The 20,892-nt window shown below is 40.5% G+C and overlaps 1 protein-coding gene across 2 annotated transcripts in view; it reads left to right on the forward strand.

Moving 5' to 3' along the window:
• The window catches only part of pik3r3b (phosphoinositide-3-kinase, regulatory subunit 3b (gamma)), a 514,779-nt gene that overhangs the window by 272,137 nt on the left and 221,750 nt on the right, over positions 1–20,892 (forward strand). The window contains exons 5-6 of one of the 2 annotated variants that reach the window (XM_048601936.1): positions 11,891–12,022; positions 16,664–16,795. In XM_048601936.1, the coding sequence (XP_048457893.1) occupies positions 11,891–12,022; positions 16,664–16,795 (264 nt within the window). The remainder of the gene's footprint in view (positions 1–11,890; positions 12,023–16,663; positions 16,796–20,892) is intronic. The other variant, XM_048601937.1, reaches the window with a different exon arrangement.

Consider the following 20,892-nt stretch of genomic DNA (forward strand, 5'->3'; position numbering starts at 1 on the left):
TCTACACCTTGTTATCTCAGATTCTCCAGCATCTGCAGTTCCTACTATCACTGCTAGACTGGGTCTGTGGCAGGTGGTGAGGGAACCAACAAGAGGGAAAAGCATACTTGACCTAACCCTTACTGATTCTGCCAGCTGGAGATGCATCTGTGCATGACAGTATCAGTAAGAGTAACTACTGCACGGTCCTTGTGGAGACGAAGATTTGCCTTCACATTGAGAATAACCGCCATTGTCCTGTGTCGCACTATCACCATGCTAAATGGGACAGATTTTGCACACATCTAGCAACTCAAGACTGGCAGCTATGATGCACTGTGAGCCATCAACGGCAGCAGAATTGTACTTCAGCACAATCTGTAACCTCATCCCCTACTCTATCATTACCATCAAGTGAAATGATTATGAGAGTGCAAGAGTGCATGACACGAGCAGCATCAGACGTATCTCAAATGAGGTGAAGCTACAAAAACCGGACGAATTGCGTAACAAACAGCATAAGCAGCAAGTGAGGGACAGTGCTAAATGATTCCACAAAGAGTTGATCAGCTCTAAGCTCTGCAGTCCAGCCACATCTAGTCGTGAATCATGGTGGACAATTATACAACTTAATGGAGGAGGAAGCACAACAGAAAGTCTCCATCCTCAATGATGGGGGAGCCCAGTACATCAGTGCAAAAGATAAGGATGAAGCTTTTGCATCAATCTTCAGCCAGAAGTGCCAAGCAGATGATCCTTCTCTGCCTCCTCTAAAGAACACCAACATCAAAGGTGCCAGACTTGGGCATTGATTCACACCACATGGCATCAAAAACCATCAAGAAGCTCTGGATACTACAAAGCCATGGGATCTGACCACATTCTCGCAGTATTCCTGAAGATACTTGCTTGCAAATTTTCCTTGTCCCTAGCCTAGATGTTCCAGTACAGATATAACACCAGCATCTTCCTGACAATGTGAAAAAATTGCCCAGATAAGTCCTGTAAAAGCAGGACAAATCCAACCTGGCCAATTACCACACCATCAGTGTACTCGTGATCATCAGTAAAGTGATGGAAGGTGTCATCAACAGCACTTATCAAACAGCACCTACTTGGCAATAAACTACTTAGTGGAGTTCAATTTGGATTCCACCAGGGCCATCAACCCCAACCTCATTACAGTCAAGAACTGAATTTCAAAGGCAAGTTGAGAGTGACCGTCCTTGATAACAAGGCCTTATTTGACTGAGTCTAGCATCGAGGAGCCCCAGACGAACTAGGATCAAGGTGAATTAAGGACAGTGAGTGACCCAGGAAAGTGGGATGTCCCACAATAGTATCAATTCAGCACCCCCTGGAAAAAGGTGAGCACTGCTGGCAGAAAGGAAGACCTTGGGCCACTTCAAGATCTCTCTTTAATGCCAAAGAGGTGATAAAGTGCTGTGAGGGACTTTAGGGTGGAGGGTGGACTCTTCCTCTTGAAGAGTGCTTGCAGCCTTTCCCAAGGCCCTGTGAACACTTTGGCTCCCAGTTAATTCAATAATTCATGACACCCCAAACCTTGGTAGGGTGGCTCTATTCATCATGTTGATACGCTCCTGACACAGTGGGATTAATGTTGGCAAAGTTGTTGAGCTGGGGAAAATGAATATTGATTGTGATTTAATTGGTTTCATTGCCCTGTATACGTCCTTCCGTGGTATCAGCAGTCTACTCTCGTGGTAGCCTTTTGCTTGGCAAGCTGCTTAAAATTGGGATAGCATTGGGGAGCAATTGTTGGATTTCCCAACACTTTCTAAAACTCACTTTCATGGGACAGGGAGATTGCAGCTCTCTATATCTTCATTCAGTAACCAAAACTGGACAAAGCATGGTTTGATACAAAATAATCATTCCCTTTTCTCGGCACTGCACAGTATCAGAACAGCATTCATTGCTCCAATTTAACATGTTTTTCATTTCCATTCCAAGCATCATGCTCCTTCCTAGAATTGCCCACTTGATATTAATTAGTCATAAATTCAGCGCAGTTTTGTATGCCACCAAGGACTGGATTGGTATTGTGCAAGCACATTTACTATGACCTATTTATGCCAATGTCTCATCCATCCTATCAAAACAAAGTACACATTTTCATCACCAACATTTTTGAATGTTTTATTGATTTTTCAGATGTTTTTGTAGGTACAATAGAAAATAGAAATGTCTGCCTCACTTTTGCCCCCATTGATCAAGTTTTCAAGGATGTGTTCAGTCACATTTTTCTGAACAATAATGTGCTTCATATTAGAGAAATATAGCTTTCGTTTATGAGGAAGTAAGATGGATATTTAGAAATAATGACAAGTTAAGAAACTCAGTAACAGGTACCCATATATCAAAAACCACATGCAAATCTCAAATGTTTTATAATTGTTTTCTGCCTCAGATGAGATTGCAACTTTGAAGTCACTTCTACATCTCCATTTCGTCTATAATATAACCAGTAAAATTAGTATTATATTGCTTGTTACCAGAGAATACCCCCTTTTTAAGTGAAACTGCTGAGCTCAATTATCAGAGTGCTCTCTGCCCCTTAAGTTGGAGATGTCCTACCTCTTACTCACTCACTCACAGTAACACAGCTTCACCCTTGCTTCTTCTCCAGCCCCCCTGTCATAAGTGTGTTTGAATTGAAATAGGTTTACTGACACGTACTCACGTGAATACAGTGAAAAGTAGCAGGCACCAGGCCCTAAACTTAATCCTATTGTATTCCTTCTTGCTGGAATACAGAGTGAAACTAGCAAGGAAACGCAAATAGTTCTTTGTTTTGCATTTTGCTTTCCCTGAACATCCCTTAATTGCAGTTCTATTCTGAATGTCCTTATACAAAAGCTCTGTGTTAATACGGTCTCTGTATAGAAGGAGGGTTCGTTTATATCGGAGGCAGTTCAGAGAAAGTTTATTGCTGGGATGGTTGTAATGTGAGAAAAGATTGTTGCCTATAAAGTTGGGCCTATAACATGGGCATTTAGTAGCATGAGAGGTGATCTTATAGAGGTATAATGTACAAAATTCTGAGGGGTCTTGTGATGCTAGATGCTATGGGGATGTTCTCTCTCATGTGGAATCTAGAACTAGAGGGGCATAGTTTCAGCATAAGGGGTCATTTTTATTAAGACAGAGATTAGGCATTTCTTCGCTTTAAGGGCTCTGAATTCTTTACATTGGAGTGGATCGACAACCAGGTTTTCATCCAGACGTACAGAACAGCCATGGGGACCAGATCTGCTCCCCAGTATGCCAGCATTTTCATGCGCTGGTTCGAACAAGACTTCTTTGCGGCACAGGACCTCCAGCCAACGCTATACACCAGATACATTGACAACATTTTCTTCCTTTGGACTTACAGTGAGGAATCACTGAAACAAGTACATAGCGATATCAACAGGTTTCATCAACAGTAGCACCCCTCATGCTACTACAGACTTACCATGGCCTACTCTTTAGAATCAGTCTCATTCTTGGACACACGCATCTCCATCAGGGATGCACACCTCAGTACCTCACTCTGCTGCAAGCCCGTGGATAACTTCACAATGCTGCACTTTTCTAGCTTCCACCCTAAAAATATTGAAACAGCCATCCCCCAACCGACAAGCCCTATGCATACACAGGATCTGTTTGGATGAGGAGGAATGAGACAGATACCTGAAGGTGTTGAAGGATGCTCTCATAGGAACAAGATACAATGCTCAACTCATCAATCACCAGTTCTGACGTGCCACAGCAAAAAACTGTAATGAACTCCTCAGAAGACAGACATGGATTATGTCCGGTAGAGTATCCTTCGTCGCCCAGTATTTCCCGGGAGTGGAGAAACTACACCATGTTCTCCGCAGCCTTAACACATTATCGATGAGGATGAGCACCTCGCCAAAATCTTCCCCACACCTCCACTTCTCACTTTCAAACAACTGCCAAACCTTAAACAGACCATTGTTTGCAACAAACTACCCAGCCTTCAGGACAACATCAACCACGACACTGTACAACCCTGTCATGGCAACCTCTGCAAGACATGTCAGATCTTCAACACAGACACAACCATCACACGTGGGAACACCACCCACCATGTACACAGCAGATACCCAAGAGAATTGGCCAACGTTGTCTATCTCATACGCTGCAGGTAAGGATACCCCAGGGCATGGTATATTGGCAATAGCAGGCATACACTACAACAATGGATGAATGGACACCATGCAACAATTGCCAGACAGGGGTGTTCCCTCCCAGTGAGGGAGTACTTCAGCAGTAAAGGGCATTTGGCCTCTGATCTTTGGGTAAACGTCCTCAAAAGCGTACTTCAGGATACACAACAACACAGTCGCTGAGCAAAGGCTGATAGCCAAGTTCCGTATCCATGAGGACGGCCTCAATCGGGATCTTGGGTTCATGTCACACTACAGGTGACCCCACCAGACTATACCCTCTGCACGCAGACGCAGACGCACATGCACACGCACACGCACTCACACATGCACACACAGACATGCACACACACATGGGAATCTATGGGGTGAATATGCAGATACATTCTATTTTTTTCAAAAAGCACACAATTTATAGGCAGTCAATCAATATGGTGTTTTATAAATTCCTGCTTTAGAAATAAAACCAGCCTGACTCCAAACTAAAACACAAACGGACTCTAAACAAGGCCTCACACCTAACATGCACTGTCTGACCTAAATGTCACCTCTTCTTTACACTGACAAAATCTTTAGTCCTCCCAGGGCAGTGACTTGAAAGAAATTTGGGATTTATGTATACACATACTAATCAATTAAAATCTCCTAACTGATTAAAGATTTAACAGCATCTTAGATTTGTTTAGTACATCCTCATCAGTGGTGTGACCCTTTGATCTTTTACTTATAAATTCTGTGTCTGATACTGCCTCTCTCACAAACACCTGAAGAAGGGGTAAGTCTCCAAAAGCTTGTGTTTTCAAATAAACCTGTTGGGCTATATCCTGGTGTTGTGTGATTTCTGACTTTACCCTGGAGAGTTTTGGAGACTGAGTCATTGAATGTATTCAAGATCTAGATAGACAGATTATTGAATTGCAGGAGTGTCTAGAGTTATGAGAAGCAGGCAGCAAGTGGAGTTGAAAGCAAGATCAGATCAACATTAATGAATAGCAGAGTAGGCTTGAGGAATCAGATGGCTTCTCCCTCATCCTATTTATTTTGCTCACAGTTGTGAGCCTTACCCTAGTCCTAACAAGATCTTCCATGTAAAAAAGATGTTCAAACTTGGCTGTGATCCAGTGGTGGTCGATTAGCTCAGTTGGCTGGATGGTTGGCAGTGCTGCCTGCTTGGCTGTTCTGACCTTTGAAACTGAGATTTACCAACAATTACCAGCAATTCACATGTAAATTATCGGAATTCCAATAGGGCACAGCTGAGCAGTAATCAAATAAAACAGATTAGCAGCTAAGGAACTTAGTTATATTCCAGACCTCAGTGTAGCTGTAAGCAATGCCACTGGATATCTGCAAGCATTACAAAGACTTAATATTCTGTTCACAATTTCAAATACAATCTCCAAGAAGGATAGCAGTTCCACAGTTCACAGTTAAACGTGTGGCTGATAGGGTATATACATTTGCTCTGTGTCACCATCACACACTGAAACAGAGATTTTCTCACTGGAAAGATGTATGTATTATTGTTCAGATACAGTGTAGTTTAGCATTGTAAAAGCAAGGGAGAAACAGGAAGACATACTTTTGCTTGCAGTATTCTGAATATGATCTCCAATTTGGTTATATACTTTGAATACAAATAAGTCTATGTAAACAGACATCAGAAAAAGGAGCTCCATTAATTGAGATTATTTTGATTTTTCATGATCATGCCAAATGGATGATAGAGGATAGGCAGTCTGTAATGTAAATGGATAGCCAATTTGATATTATTACTTTTATACTGGCACAAATTCGAAGCTCTCTGTCCTGTGTGGAAAATCAGTATAAGTATATTTCAATCAGTTACTTTTTCATGGTCTGTGTGCCAAGACTCACCAGTCAGCCTTTGTATTTGTTTTTATCGTGGGGTTCCACAAGAGGGTTAGATGTTGAAATGGGAAAATAAACCATTGACAATGATATACAGTGCTAGGTGGAACATGAGTAAAAAGTAATTGTGGGATGGACAGGACAGAAAAAGCAACAAATTAATCCATGAGTGATGGAATAAGGTATTAATGGATGTAGGGGAAGATGTTCCAATCTTGCATGACCACGATTGACTGTTCCGTTCTCATTTTGATGCAAAAATTACATTGCTGTTCTTGCAATACTAATGCATTATCAGAGTGCACCAGGTATCAATTTTGTAGTTCTGTGCTGCAGGTTCGGATTTACATTGTATGTTTGGGAATAGGTTGGGAACAAAATGGCTATAGTGTCAATCTGACTTTCTGGTACTTCTGATGCAGAGTATGTCTCACAAGGATGTAATCTATTTATACAAGATCAATCTGCTCTGTTATAAATAATTTTACAATGACCACAACTCAGTCAGAATCCAGCTCTCTTTTCTGAGGGAAGCGACTGAAATGATGTTTTGCCTTTGGATATCTAGAACAAACTTCAAAAATCTGACAGTGAGGTTGTGGCCCTGACTTTCCACATAGGTGCCATTATTTTTCTGCGGTACCTTTTGTCTGGACACTAGTGGGATGCTTAAAGACTGGTTACTTACCACTTAAACAAGGTAAAGAATGGTTAGAGGGTGGTGTCAGGCACAAAGGTGTACCTGCCTCAAGGGCTCAGACAGAGCTCAGTGACAGAATTTTCCCAGCCTCCAAGAAGTCGACTGAGCAGCAGAGCATGCCAGACAAATCACAGTGAGCTGCATTAAATCAGCTCACCAATGTGGTTCCATTGGCACCAGGGCATTTTCTCAGTGGTAGAACCAGATGTGGAGAGGCTGTGCCCAATTCAAGGAGGTGGCCAGTGAACTGCCATAACACAAAAGTCTAATTAAAGTCTAATAGAGTGCTGCCAGTGTAATGGTAGTAGCTGCTGTGTTGGGAGTAAGCTCCAGGCTGAATAGTCCAAAGAGACTACTATGAGAAGGAAAGGCAGCCTCACATCTTCATCAGTTTCCCTGCAGGGCTTTTCCTTTCGACATTCAACCCTGGCATTTTATTTTTGAATAATTCAAAACAATCTACCTGGCCCAGCTTCTGAGGTCTGCAGTGTCTTTCTGCAGCTCCCACCTTGCCTGGGCACCCTGCTATGGTTTCAGAGCCACTGGCCTTCAGGTTGGACTGTCAGTAGCAACAGTAGCTCACCCGCCTTCCTGAATTAGATAGTGGGCCCACAGGCAGTCAGGGAGCATTCTGCATGTGGTAAAGACAACACAGCTGCCAGCAAGTTCAACTCAGGATTTGCTGTTGTGATGTTGGAGACACAAGGTCTATGTAAAATTCAAGCCGTGTTTCAATGGCAACCTGGATTAACTAAACATGAGTGACAGGTTATTGTGCCAGGCTATCAATTTGAATGCGTTTTGTTCTTTTCCTGCATTTCCTAATGCAATGATGATGTCTTTCCAGTGTGCACTTAGGCATATTAACAATGCTAACAGAATGCATTGATCATCAGATTAAAAGATATAATTACCTTCCAGTGGTAATTGGCATCCAGTTCTAATTCACAAGGTTATAGCCAACCTTAGAAAATAGGCTTTGAAAGAAAGACTTACATTACCTAAGTATCTTATCAAATCTCAAAATTTTTTAAATAAAATGATTCCTTTGAGGGTCACTACTACATTTTGTTTGGCAGATTTTCACCAGTAATCACATGCATTTGGGGAAAACAATATTGTTATAGATTCATTGTTTAGTAAGTTCAGGTCAACACTCGGGTGCATGAAGATTAACATGTTTTATTGAAAGCAACACAGCTCACTAGAAAGTGTAGGGGAGAGTCTGACAAAGACATGACATACTCGGGGCCCAGTTCATCTTGTTCTGGCCTCCTCAAAATGTAGCTCCTTATGCAAACACTCAGTAACATCAATTCCAGGAAAGTTATAGTTACGCCTTTACTCCACAGGCGGAAGGTTTTTGAGTGAAGCAGTAATTGTGAGGTAGCAAGGAGGAAAGGGACACGAGACATGATGTTGAGTTTAAATAAAATTGTCACAGTAATACAGGGAGCCACTTTCCCCTCCGAGGGTACATGCATACCAACTGGAATGCTGATGCAAGGCCGATGCATTTACTTGCAGTTTCTCCCACCAAGCATAGACCTCACAGGTCCACACAGCGGCTGGAGAAATTAGAGGAATTTTGGCAGGGAGTATTCTGCCGTTCCGTCTGAAATCACACAACACCAGATTATAGTCCAACAGGTTTATTTGAAAGCACAAGCTTTCGGAGCCTCACGCCTTCTTCAGGTGTTAGTGAGAGAGATGGTATCAGACACAGAATTTATAAGGAAAAGATTAAAGGGTCACACCACTGATGAGGATGTATTAAATAAACCTAAGATGCTGTTAAATCTTTAATCAGTTAGAAGGTTTTAATTAATTAATGTGTATATGTAAACCCCGAATTCCTTTCAAGTCACAGTCCTGAGAGAACTAAAGGTTTTCTCAGTGTAAAGAAGAGGTGACATTTTAGGTCAGACAATGTATGTTAGGTGTAAGGCCTTGTTTAGAGTCTGTTTGTGTTTTGGTTTGGAGTCAGACTGGTTTTATTTCTAAAGTAGGAATTTATAAAACGCCACATTGACTGTCTATAAATTGTGTGATGAATGGACACTGCGCATAACCGCCAGACAGGGGTGTTTCCTCCCAGTGGGTGAACACTTCAGCAGTCGAGGACATTCAGCCACAGATCTTCGGGTAAACGTTTTCCAAAGTGGACTACGGGATACACAACAACGCAGAGTCGCCGAGCAGAGGCTGACAGCCAAGTTCCGTACCCATGAGAACGGCCTCAACCAGGATCTTGGGTTCATGTCGCACAACAGGTGACCCCTCCACACTATACACATACACACACACACACACACACACACACACACACGCATGTGTACACACACACTCACTCACACTCTCTCACACACTCTCACTCAGATCCTCTCTCATAACACACACTGTCTCTCAAGCTCGCATGCGCGCACCCACGCACCCACATATGCACACATGAGAATCTATGGGGTCAATATGTATTTGCAGACACATTCTATTTTGTTCAAAAAGCACACAATTTATAGACAGTCAGTCATTGTGGCATTTTATAAATTCATATTTTAGAAATAAAACCAGTCTGATTTCAAACTAAAACTCAAACAGATTCTAAACAAGGCCTCATACTTAACATGCATTGTCTGACCTAAAATGTCACTTCTTCTTTGCACTGATAAAACCCTTATTTCTCTCAGGGCAGTGACTTGAAAGGAATTTGGGGATTTACATATACATATTAATTAATTTAAAACGTCTAACTGATTAAAGATTTAACAGCATCTTAGGTTTGTTTCGAATATCCTCACCAGTGGTGTGACCCTTTGATCTTTTCCTTATAAATTCTATGTCTGATACTACCTCTGTCACTAACACCTGAAGAAGGAGTGAGGCTCCGAAAGCTTGTGTTTTCCAATAAACCTGTTGGGTATAACCTGGTATTGTGTGATTTCAGACCTTGTCTACCTGCATCCAACACCAGTACCTCCACATCATGGTTCCAATGTCTGACGAATGCCACTTAAACTGTTTCATGTGGGTCAGATAACATTCCATTCAGTAGCCATATAGAAGAAAATTATTGAGAGTTAATAATTCATCATAGCTTTGCTGAATAATTTGAAGTTTTAACAGTTTTATCAGTCAGTTGAATACTACAAGTGAAAGATGCAATCTTGATTCAATTTGAATGACTTTATAGATAATGTTATTTGGGTCTGCTTAATTTAATTCATAATGAATAGTGCAAGAAGCAAACTAATTTATACACAGAACAGCGTACAAACTCTCAACAATTAATCTTATATCAAAGCTGATAACTAAAAAAATGGCCATATTCCCACACAAGCAATCTTAAAGATGAATTTTAAATTAATGATGTTGAAGCCCTTGCACCAGAACATGGTGATCATTTTCAAACATTCTGTATATTCTGGAGTGATTCTGGGAGCTAGCAACTGTCACCACTGTATTTAAAAGGTGACTGAGAGAAGGAGGGAGAGAGCAGGAAGCTGTGGACCTGTAAACCATACATCAGTAGTAGGGACAATGCTAGACTTTATTATCATGAGGGATGTGATATATAGACACATTTGGATAATAATAATCTGATTGGGCATAGTCGTCATGGATTTGTGAATGATGAATAAAAAATCAAGTTTGACAAAGTTGTTGGGTTCTTTTTTAAATTGTTGCTATTCTTGGATTTTCAGAAGGCTTTCGATAATGTACCCCATAGGATGTTGGTTAGCAAAGTTAAGGCACATGAAAAAGGAAGTTAATGTACTGCCATGGATTAAGGATTGACAAAGGCAGAAACAAAATATGACAGAATACGATTCTTGGGCCTAGCAGGGGTACTACAAGAATCAATGCTTTTCCCTCTGCTGTGCACGATATATACCAATGATTTGGATGTGGCGACCAAACTAATATCTCTAAATTTGAAGATGACACCAAGTTAAGTGGGAATCTGCGTTGGGAGAAGACATAAAGTGTAGGATTGAAGGATGTAAAGATGAACAGGCATAATGAATGGGCTAGAACATGACAGAGGATGATAATATGTCAAAATATGAGGTCATCTATCTATTTTGATAGGAGGACCAGATGTGCAGTGTATTTCTTACATTGTAAGAGGTAGTATGGTAAGAGGTAGATATACAAAGAGAAATAGGTGCTGTTGTCAGTAAGACATTGAATGTTAACATTCAGGTGCAGGAAGTTATTGGGAAGGCCAATGGATATTGGCCTTTATTGCAGGACGATATGAGTACAGGACTAAAATAGTTTTGATAATGTGCTATTGCACACTTATGATGGCAAAGAACTTGTTATACTAGCACATTACATCAAATGCTGTTCTCTGCAATGTGCTCTTGGAACCTTGTAACTTTATTCTGCCATTGGGGATGATTAATGTGTGACACGTCGCTTTCCATTCTTTTTTGTTTGACTTTTTCAACTCAAAGTATCTCTCCCATATGTCATTTTGCCCTCCTTCCCTTATTGTCTTCCAACTCATTTATCCCTACTAACCCTTTGATCGGTACCTTGTTGAATTTTTAATGATGTGACTATGACTAACATTTATTCAACAATTATCTTAAAACTAGAATTGCGCTGAGGATGTAATTATAGAATTTTCATTCCTGCCTTGAGGGAACCTTTTTGCTTTCATCCACTTGCGATGCTCCAAACATAGACTTGATCAAGAATAGCAAAGATAAATCAAGTAACTATTGGATATGAATCTCCAATTCTCTGATAAAAAGTGTTCATGCGATTGCATTTCTGAACTATCTTGTGCATTTACTCTTGGTGAGGGAACCAAAATCTATCCCCTTATGAATAAAAACAAAACTATCTTGTGTAAATTGTTCTTTCAAAGAGATGATCTGACAAGAAGAAAAGTAATTTGACGAGAGGTGCTACCGGCAGATTCAAGTACCTGGCAGTTCTGATGTAATAAACTATGACTACGTTTTAACTTGGAGGATGAGAAAACTAATGTAATCTTACCCCAAGCTGGACAATCAAAACTATAACAGCAGACAAAACTATGTAGTCAACAACATAAATGCAGTAAGAAAGAATATGAAATATGCTCATAAAGTCGCGCTGGTTTCTAATCCTGTTCCTCATGTTGCAGATATGGCAGCTGTTGATATCGATCAGTATGACATCCACATCATTGCAGGTGCACTGAAGCATTACTTAAGAGGGTTGCCTTCACCTGTGATTCCACCAGCTATTTACAGTGAGCTAGTCTACACTGCCCAAGGTAAAATACTGCAGATTTGAAGATTTATACCATTCCTTAAACACGAATGCATTATATTTTGCACGATGCCTGATAAATTTAAAATGCTTTTGTGTTCTGGTTTTGGAAATATTCAACCATTTTTCTTGTCTTTTTAAAAGTAAAATCAGAAAATCAGCATTTCAAAGTGTTGACAGATACTGTACTCTGTCTCAAAAACGTGAACATGTAATGCATTAAGGTTTAGAATATTTGAATTTTTTATAACTTTGTTTAGCAAAAAATGTTGTATCCCTACTCTTCACCTGACCTTTCAAACTAACCAAATCTTCCAATATTGGGCTAAAGTATTTAGTTTCTTTCTGGATATGCTACCTAAATCAAGATAGTCATGAACATGCATTGTTTCAGCGAATAAGGATCAAGTTTGTTCACTATTCCCAACATTGTCTAAATTGTTTTTCACATTGGAAGCCTTGGCTCTATACAGGCTGAGTGAATAAATATGCTACCCTGCATTTTACTGAACTGTTTGGATCAGGAGATTTCTGAGTATATTCTTTGTTTTGAGTTAGGTTATTTATTCGGGGAAGCATTTAAGAAACTACCTTGACAATACTTTGTCTCAGCAAGAGTTACTTTTACCCAATGATAACTCAATGATTATGTGTACCTGTAAAATGTGAAGTGAGAGCAGGATCAGTCATACCCATTACTACTCATGTCACAATTCACACAAAAGATAAATATTTCAGTAATACACATTAGACTTTGAAATTTTCAAGAAGATTTATAGCTCGGGTTGTGGAAGAGGTTGTAGACTTGCTCACCAAGCCGTGCGTTTGGTGGCAGACATTTTGTCACCCTGCTCAGTAACATCGTCAGTGCGCCTCCGGTGAAGCGTTGCTATTCCGTCCTGCTTGTTATTTATATGTCTCGGTTTGCTGGGGTGGTTGGTATTACTTCTGGTTTTGTTCTTCAGCGGTTTGTATATCGGGTCCAGTTCAGTGTGTTTGTTGATGGAGTTCTGGTTGGAATGCCAGGCCTCCAGGAATTCCCTGGCATGTCTCTGTTAGGCTCGTGCTATTATGGATGTGTTGTCCCACTCAAATTCATGTCCTTCTTTGTCTGTGTGTATTGAGACCAGTTAGAATTGGTCATGTCTCTTGATTGCTAGTTGTTGTTCATGTATCCTTATTGCCAGTTTTCTTCCAGTTTGGCCCATGTAATGTTTCTCACAGCCCTTGCATGGTATTTTGTATATTGTGTTAGTTTTATTGATTGTAGATATGGGATTCTTTACGTTCATCAGTAGCTGTTGCAGGGTGGTTGTTTGTTTGTGGGCAATCCTGATACCTAGGGGTCTGAGTAGTCTTGTGGTCATCTCTGATATATCCCTGATGTACGGTAGGGTGACTAGTGTGTCTGGCCGCATTGTGTCTTTTTGTTGTGGTCTGTCGTTGTTGTCTCCACGACAGACCACAACAAGAAGACACAACACATCCATAATAGCATGAGCCAAACAGAGACACGCCAGGGAATTCCTGGAGGCCTGGCATTCCAACCAGAACTCCGTCAACAAACACATTGAACTGGACCCAATATACAAATCACTGAAAAACAGAACCGGAAGTAATTCCACCACCCCAGCAAACTGAGACATATAAATAACAAGCGGGACACAACACCAACGCTTCACCGGAGGTGCACTGACAATGTTACCTAGCAGGGTGACAAAATGTCTGCAACCAAACACACCGGCTCAGCGAGCAAGTCTACAACCTCGCATTAGGATTTCTGGTGTCTGTGGAACTCTATGCTAGTGTGCAGTGGGGAGCTAACAGATGTGAGGAAACGTAATTGAAAACAAAATTGGCAGCAGTGTCAACATTAAATAGCTGCACAACTTTGATTGGCCTTTAAGCCATATGGCAGCACTGAAATGTAGACACTATTGATACATACAGTCAAGTGGTTGATAAATGCACCAGTGTCTAAAAAAACGGAGAGCAGTGGAAAACAACAAAAAGTAACTGTGCAATGGCTACCCATTTACAACTGGCTGGATGCAACTAGATGCTGTCTTCAGTGCTAACATTCACAGTCATTCACTGATTAAATTCAAATATAATCGCAATATTGATGCTAACAATTTCTTTTAGCAAATAAATTACTCTGTATGGGATTTATTTATCATTCCAATTCAATGTCCAAAGTATTTATGTATGGTATTATTATTTTTCTGGTCTTAAAGCCAAAGTCTGGGCTAATCATTTGAGAGCTGACATGCACCACCTCCATCTTCATAAAATCTTACTGAAGTAATAAAGCTATCAAGCAACTCATAAGGATATTATAGAGAGTGTATGCGTAATTGGAGCAGGTCAAAATGTTCCACATTGATCCAAAAAAAATCATTGTCAATGTAATAAAATTGAGGCAATTTTTGTTCAAGTTGACAAAGATTTCTATGCTTTGAAAGGATATTAGAAATCCAACAACTAGCGCTGTGGAAAGGTCACTTCTCCACATGGGAAGGGATTACTTGAAGGTGATTCAGCACAGAGCCAGTGTAACAGTTTGCTTTAATTTCTTTCAGCTAAAGACTGAAGATATTGTGTAATCAGATCAAGTGCCAACCCACCGTCCATATGTGGCACAGGTGAATCAGGTCATCTCTGGAGAAAGTGCAGTGAACATTCCAAAATGGTGCTAAAATACGTTCTGACATTAAGAGTTGATAACGTTAAGTAAGCTCCACATTGTGATTCAGTTAGCGTTTTAATAGCCCTGAATGATTCAGATGGGGTTTACTCCTGAGCTCTAAAGTTTGACACAGTTAGAGTTTAGACATGCCTTTCCCTTTGATTGCCTGACAATGTTCAAATGCACAAATTATGGCTGCAATTCTGTCAGGCCAAAGGAGGTCTAACCCACCAATCAGAGCACCAGTGGGAATCCACATCATTTCTGTGGGGGCAAGGGAGATGGGTGAAGAGGGATGAAGGAATCAAGCATTTTGCAGGCACTTAAGTGGTCACCATCAGGCCTTCCCCCTGGGTATGGTACCAGGCGGCAGAAGTCTTTCCACTAGCAGGAGCAGTGGCAGCTTATAGCAATGTACCCACCAGAGGATAGGCCTGAGGTCAAATCCAACTACTCCAGAGGTGTCTAATACCTCTGAAGAGGTACGTTAGAAAATATCTCCAGAATTGCTGAGGGAGCCCAGACCAAAGGTGAGTGAAGGTAGGACAGAAATCGTGGATTAAGAATCATGGGAGAGGAAGGCGCAGAGAGTCGGAGGCAAGAGCAGGGTTTGATTTCAATGGGTAGGGGATTGCACCAAAAGCTAAACCCTGCACCACATCACAGTGTCAGATCCCTTGATCGGGTACAGAGTCTGACAGTGATGGAACCTACCCCCATAAACCCCCACATCACCCATCCAGGACGTTCCTGGAAAATCCAGTCTCTTTTGCTGAGTGGTCACCAAGCCAACATGGAAGCAATGCAGCCCCCATGTAACCTTCAAGCCATCAGTAAACTGTGGTGGACTCGGGAATGATGGGTGTCACTCGGCTCATTATTGAACCTCATTGACATCTCACCAGCAGCTGCCAGGAATCCCGGTCTGCCACCCTCAGCCCGCTGAACTAATCAGCAATGTTCACTGGCACCACCAGGAAGGGAACATGAGCTCTTCCCTCCATTAAATCCAGCCCTTTGTTTCTGTGAGGTGTTCTCATTTCTTCTATTCCATCATCTCTATCTGGTATTTATAATTGAAACCAAGAGACTAAAGCAGTTTGATTTACAGGAAGCATCATGTATGGTAGCATATCAGATATGTAATGGTTTACTAGAAAAGTGTATCCATAATTTATGCTAATAATGGGCATAATAACACACAATTAATTAAATAAGGTGACCTTTTTAGTATTGTCAGGTTGCACAAAGCAACAAAAAGGCTATTGTAGATTTAGAGATCAAGCATTCTGTATAAATATTGCCAATGACTGTTGGATCCACAAGTTGATAATGGAGCTAATCTCCAATATAGAACAGGCTAATTTTTATTGAAATTCTACTACAGTGCATGTAATACACTAAAGAGCAACTTGTTGGAAAGTAATTTTTCAATGTTGGGAAAGAAATATTCAAGTCCTATGTGTCTGCTTAGGTAGATTCATGGTCATATTTGCAGAAGATGGATGTGCTTAACATAGCTGGAAGTATTTCCACACATCAGGAAGGGAAACAAGAAACTAAATCACAGAAGTGTTATTGCACAGAAGGAGGCCATTTGACTGACCAGTTTGCACCAAATCTCCAGATGAGCACCATGACTTAGTGCCATTCTGCTGCCTTTTCTCCACAGCGTTGTACTTTGGATGATTATTTGAACAGAAAAAAATGTCTCGATTGCATCAATTGAATGCTTCCAACGCACTTCCAGGCAGTGCAGTCTAGACCAAAACCAGTTATTGGAAGATTTTTATTCCCACATCATTTTTGCTTCTTTTGTAAATCATTTTAAATCTGTGCCCTGTCATTCTCAATTTGTTTGTGAGCAGGAACAGATTCTCCCTATCTACTCTATTCAGTCTCCTTGTGATTTTGAAAATTTCTAGCAAATCTCATGTTAGCTTTCTTCTCTCCAAGGATACCAGTCATCAACCTGTCCAACCTCTCCAATTTACCGTCTTAACTGGTTACTCATCCTTGGATCCTTTGTGGTAAAGCATTCATATCCTTCCTACAGTGTGGCACTCAGAACTATGCATAATACTCCAGGTGAGGTCAAACAAGCAACATATACAAGTTCACCATAACCTTCCTGCTGTTGTACTGTATGACCCTATTAATAAAGCCCAGGATACTGCATGCTTTATTAACCGACCTCTCCACCTTCCTGTTGCATTCAATTTTCTTTGCACATACACTAATACACATCCACGCCCCTCTGTTTCTGCACATTTTTAGCATAGCATCCTTTAATTTGTATTGTCTGTCCATGTTTTTCTTATCAATATGCATCACCTCATGCTTCTTGGCATTGAATTTCAGCTGCCACATATCTGCCTACTCCATCAACTTGTCTGTCCTTTTGATGTTCTACAGTGCCCTCCTCATAGTTTACAATGCCTCCAAATTTTTGTATCATCTGCACACTGAGATTGTCTACTGCACACCAAGATCTATGTTATTAATATCTATCCATTGACCATTAGACTCTGTTTCCTATCACTCAGACAAATTTGTATCCGTGTTACTACTGTCCTTTTCATCCCATGTGTTACAACTTTTCTCACAAGTCTGTTGTCTGGCACTGTATCAGATGTGTTCTAGAGGTCCGTGAACACAACGTCAACAGCTTTACCTTAGTCTACTCCTTCTGTTACCTCCTCAGAAATCTCCAACAATTTAGTTAGCTGTGATTTCCCTATAAGGAATCTGCACTGACTCTTCCTAATCAACCCACCTTTTTCCAATTTCTCTGTCTTTCTCACACACTCACACATGCGCAAACACAGACAAATAGGAAAAATCATTTATTTGTGAAGGTAGAAAAACTGGAAAGCCAGTTCAATTGTCTTTACTTCCTGGTTCCAATATGGAGATGATCCTTACAATAAAACAAAGAACTATGGATGCTGGAGATCTGAAACAAAAACAGAAATTGCTGGTGAAACAGATCTGGCAGCATCTGTGGGAAGAAAACAGAGTTATTGTTTTGAGCCCAGTGACTCTTCATTAGAAATTATGTATTTAATGTTCTCTAAACCTTTTCTACTGACATATATACTTTTTAAGACTAGAATGACTTAAACTGCAGTGCTTACTCCAGTAATACACCACCAATCATCTGTGTAATGTCAGTATATTTCATGCTGACTTGTAGTCCTATGTTGTCCAGATGCTCCTGAGTAACTGATGAAGAGTCACCGGACTCGAAATAGTAACTCTGCTTTCTTCCCACAGATGCTACCAGAATTGCTATCACCTGCAATTTCTATTTTTGTTTGAGATGATTCTTCTTTGGCTGATGGACCCCTTGCTGTTCAGACATCTTTCTCTGGAGGCTTCCACTCATTTCCCAGAAGTACAAACTGACTGATTTTCCACACTTTTTCTTCACCTCTCTCTCTCTCTGTCACTCTTTAACTGGTTTCCAGCTCTAAGCTACTTAGCCATCCAGGAGCTAATCCCTCCGTTGTTGGCAAGCAAATGTTTTTTGTCATCGATTTGTTCACTGGTGACAGCTATCAATCAGCTTCTTGTTGCCAATAAGAGCTGTATCAGTACACACCCTTGGCTCCAGATCTTCTCCAATCTGAACTTCAATTACTACTTTTTTTGTTGACAATGCCTGCCATTGATATCAGATTTATTGCAGAACTGAAGCACTGGTTTTTCAATCAGTTTTTCTCATTTCAGTCCCTTAGTTTTTAAAAACACAGAAATAAAAACATTAGTACTTAAGTCTGCTCTACTATGATATAGATCTCTTAACATGCATGTGTACAGTCTACATCATCTTACACCTTGAGGAAGCCAGCTCTTGACTGTATATTTGTTTCTATTTGATTGATGTAAAACTGATCTCCCATCACCCTTCTTCATCAGTGAGTCTTCCTTCATAAGTTAGTGTCCTTAAATTGTGGAATTCTACTGCGCATACATGCTTTTTAAGAGTACGTGACCTAAACTGCAATGCTTACTCCAGAAATACACCACCAATCATCTGCACAATGTCAGTATATTTCATTCTGACTTGTAGTCCTATGTTGTCCAGATGCTCCTGAGTAACTGATTTGTCTTATTAATAGCTGCCTCACACTGACCAGATGCTGTCAACAAAGTATAATATAGCAGCGCATTAAGTTCTGTCTTTCAGAAAAAGCCATGGTTATTGACTCTCAGTAAGATTTACTTTGCAGGATTTTCTAGTTGAAGCAAGTAATGAAATTATGGAATAATATTTCCTCTGAGAAAGGCTTTTTGGATTTATATAGCTATTAAAGCAAAAAACCAGAAATGCAGCTACCTCAACAAGAATTTTCCCTTAGATTTTGGAAGATAAGAAACTTGTCAGCTCACGAATAAAAGTGGCTTTATCCGATGTTCTCTAATCTATCATTGATCATTTTCATGCATCAATAATAACTTTGTTGCTCAGTGCAAATTCGAGCAGGCAAGCTAATTCACAGTTCTGCATATTGTGAACAACTGATGAACGATGCTGTGTATTCTAATAGAGGGAAGAGGATGATCAGTCCATCCTGTGCAATACCTCAGGCCACAATGTATTAGTCTGGACGATATGCGAACATATTAAGAGAAAGAATAGGCCAATTGGAACCTCCAACATAATCTGCCGTTTAACAAGTTCATGGTTGATCTGATTGTGGCCTCAACTCCACATTGCAGCTTATCCCCTCAATAACCATTGGGTTGCTTATTAGTCAAGAATCTATCTACCTCTGCCCTAAAATATTCAATGTTTGACACCACCACTCTCTGAAAATAAGAATTCTAAATGGTCACATCCTCTGAGAGGAAAAGCCATCCTTGACGCCATCTTAAATGAGAGATCCTTGATTTTTAAACGGTGTCTCCTAGTTCTAGTTTCTCTCACAAGGGGAAACATTGTTTCAGCAACCCCCCTGCTAAGTCCCCTCAGGATCTTATCTTCCCCAATAAGACCACCCCTCATTCTTCTAACTCCAACGGCTATGGGCCTAGCTTGTACAAACTTTCCACGTAAGGTACCAATCACCTCATCCCAGTTATCAGCCGTGAAAATCTTCTCTGAAACGTTTCTGATGTATTTGCAATCTTTCTTAAATAAGGAGTGCAAAACTGTACACCGTACTTCAAATGTGGTCTCAGAAATGCATTAGACAGCAGTCTCAAGTGGTCCCTAGTTTTATATTCCATATGATAGTGATTCATGTACCAGGACATCCATATCATTCTGCACCTCAGAGTTTTGCAATCGTTTCCCACTTAAGTAAAATGCTGCTTTTCTGTTCCTTCTGCAGCGGACCACCTATCATATCCTCCATTTATGCTCACCTCCGGCTTCCCGCTAATCAACCAATCCTCTATCTGCAATATTAGCCAAGCTGATATATTATACCTTACAACACAAGTTAATATTTTTGAATAATAATCTTTGATGTGACACTTTGTCAAATTACTTCTGGTAATCTAAGTATCATGTATTCACCAGAACCTCTTAATCTTTGTTGCATGTTATTTCCTCAAAGAACTTCAATGCATTAATCAAACGTGATTTCCCTTTCACAAAATGTTTTACATGTTGAATCTGCCTGATTGCATTAAGATTTCATAAGTGCCTCCTATAATCTTCCTACTATAACCACCTGAGAGCTGGTTGCTCATGAGGTATCTTAGAGGAGTAGAAAAAACTGTCTAGTTGTTTTGAAGAATGGTGAAACTGACCAGTAGAATTTACAGAAATGCTAGAGGCACAATTATCGCATCCTACCAGTGACTGGGACCATATTTAGGAAGAATGTCAGCTCCATTGACAACTTTACACAAAATTTGTCTCATTTTTTCCCGTCACTTCTATTATATGGGGGCATGTTGCAGGGATAACTTGCTGGGAATTGCAGCTGTATGTTCTGTTTGGCTTGAAATAACTTTACATGGCAAATGGACTTGGTTCCTAAAGTGCACCTGCAGGAACCTCATGCTACCCAATATCTCTGAATGAGGAGTCAGAGCTGAAACAGTTAAACAATGCAACTCCAGCAGCAAGTTTTAAATTTCTGTGCTTGAAAACACATCTGCTCTTGTCTGATATAACAAGGTGTAGAGCTGGATGAACACAGCAGGCCAAGCAGCATCATAGGAGCAGG

The sequence above is a fragment of the Rhincodon typus genome, chromosome 10 (assembly GCF_021869965.1).
Source record: "Rhincodon typus isolate 14 chromosome 10, sRhiTyp1.1, whole genome shotgun sequence".
Taxonomy (NCBI): domain Eukaryota; kingdom Metazoa; phylum Chordata; class Chondrichthyes; order Orectolobiformes; family Rhincodontidae; genus Rhincodon; species Rhincodon typus.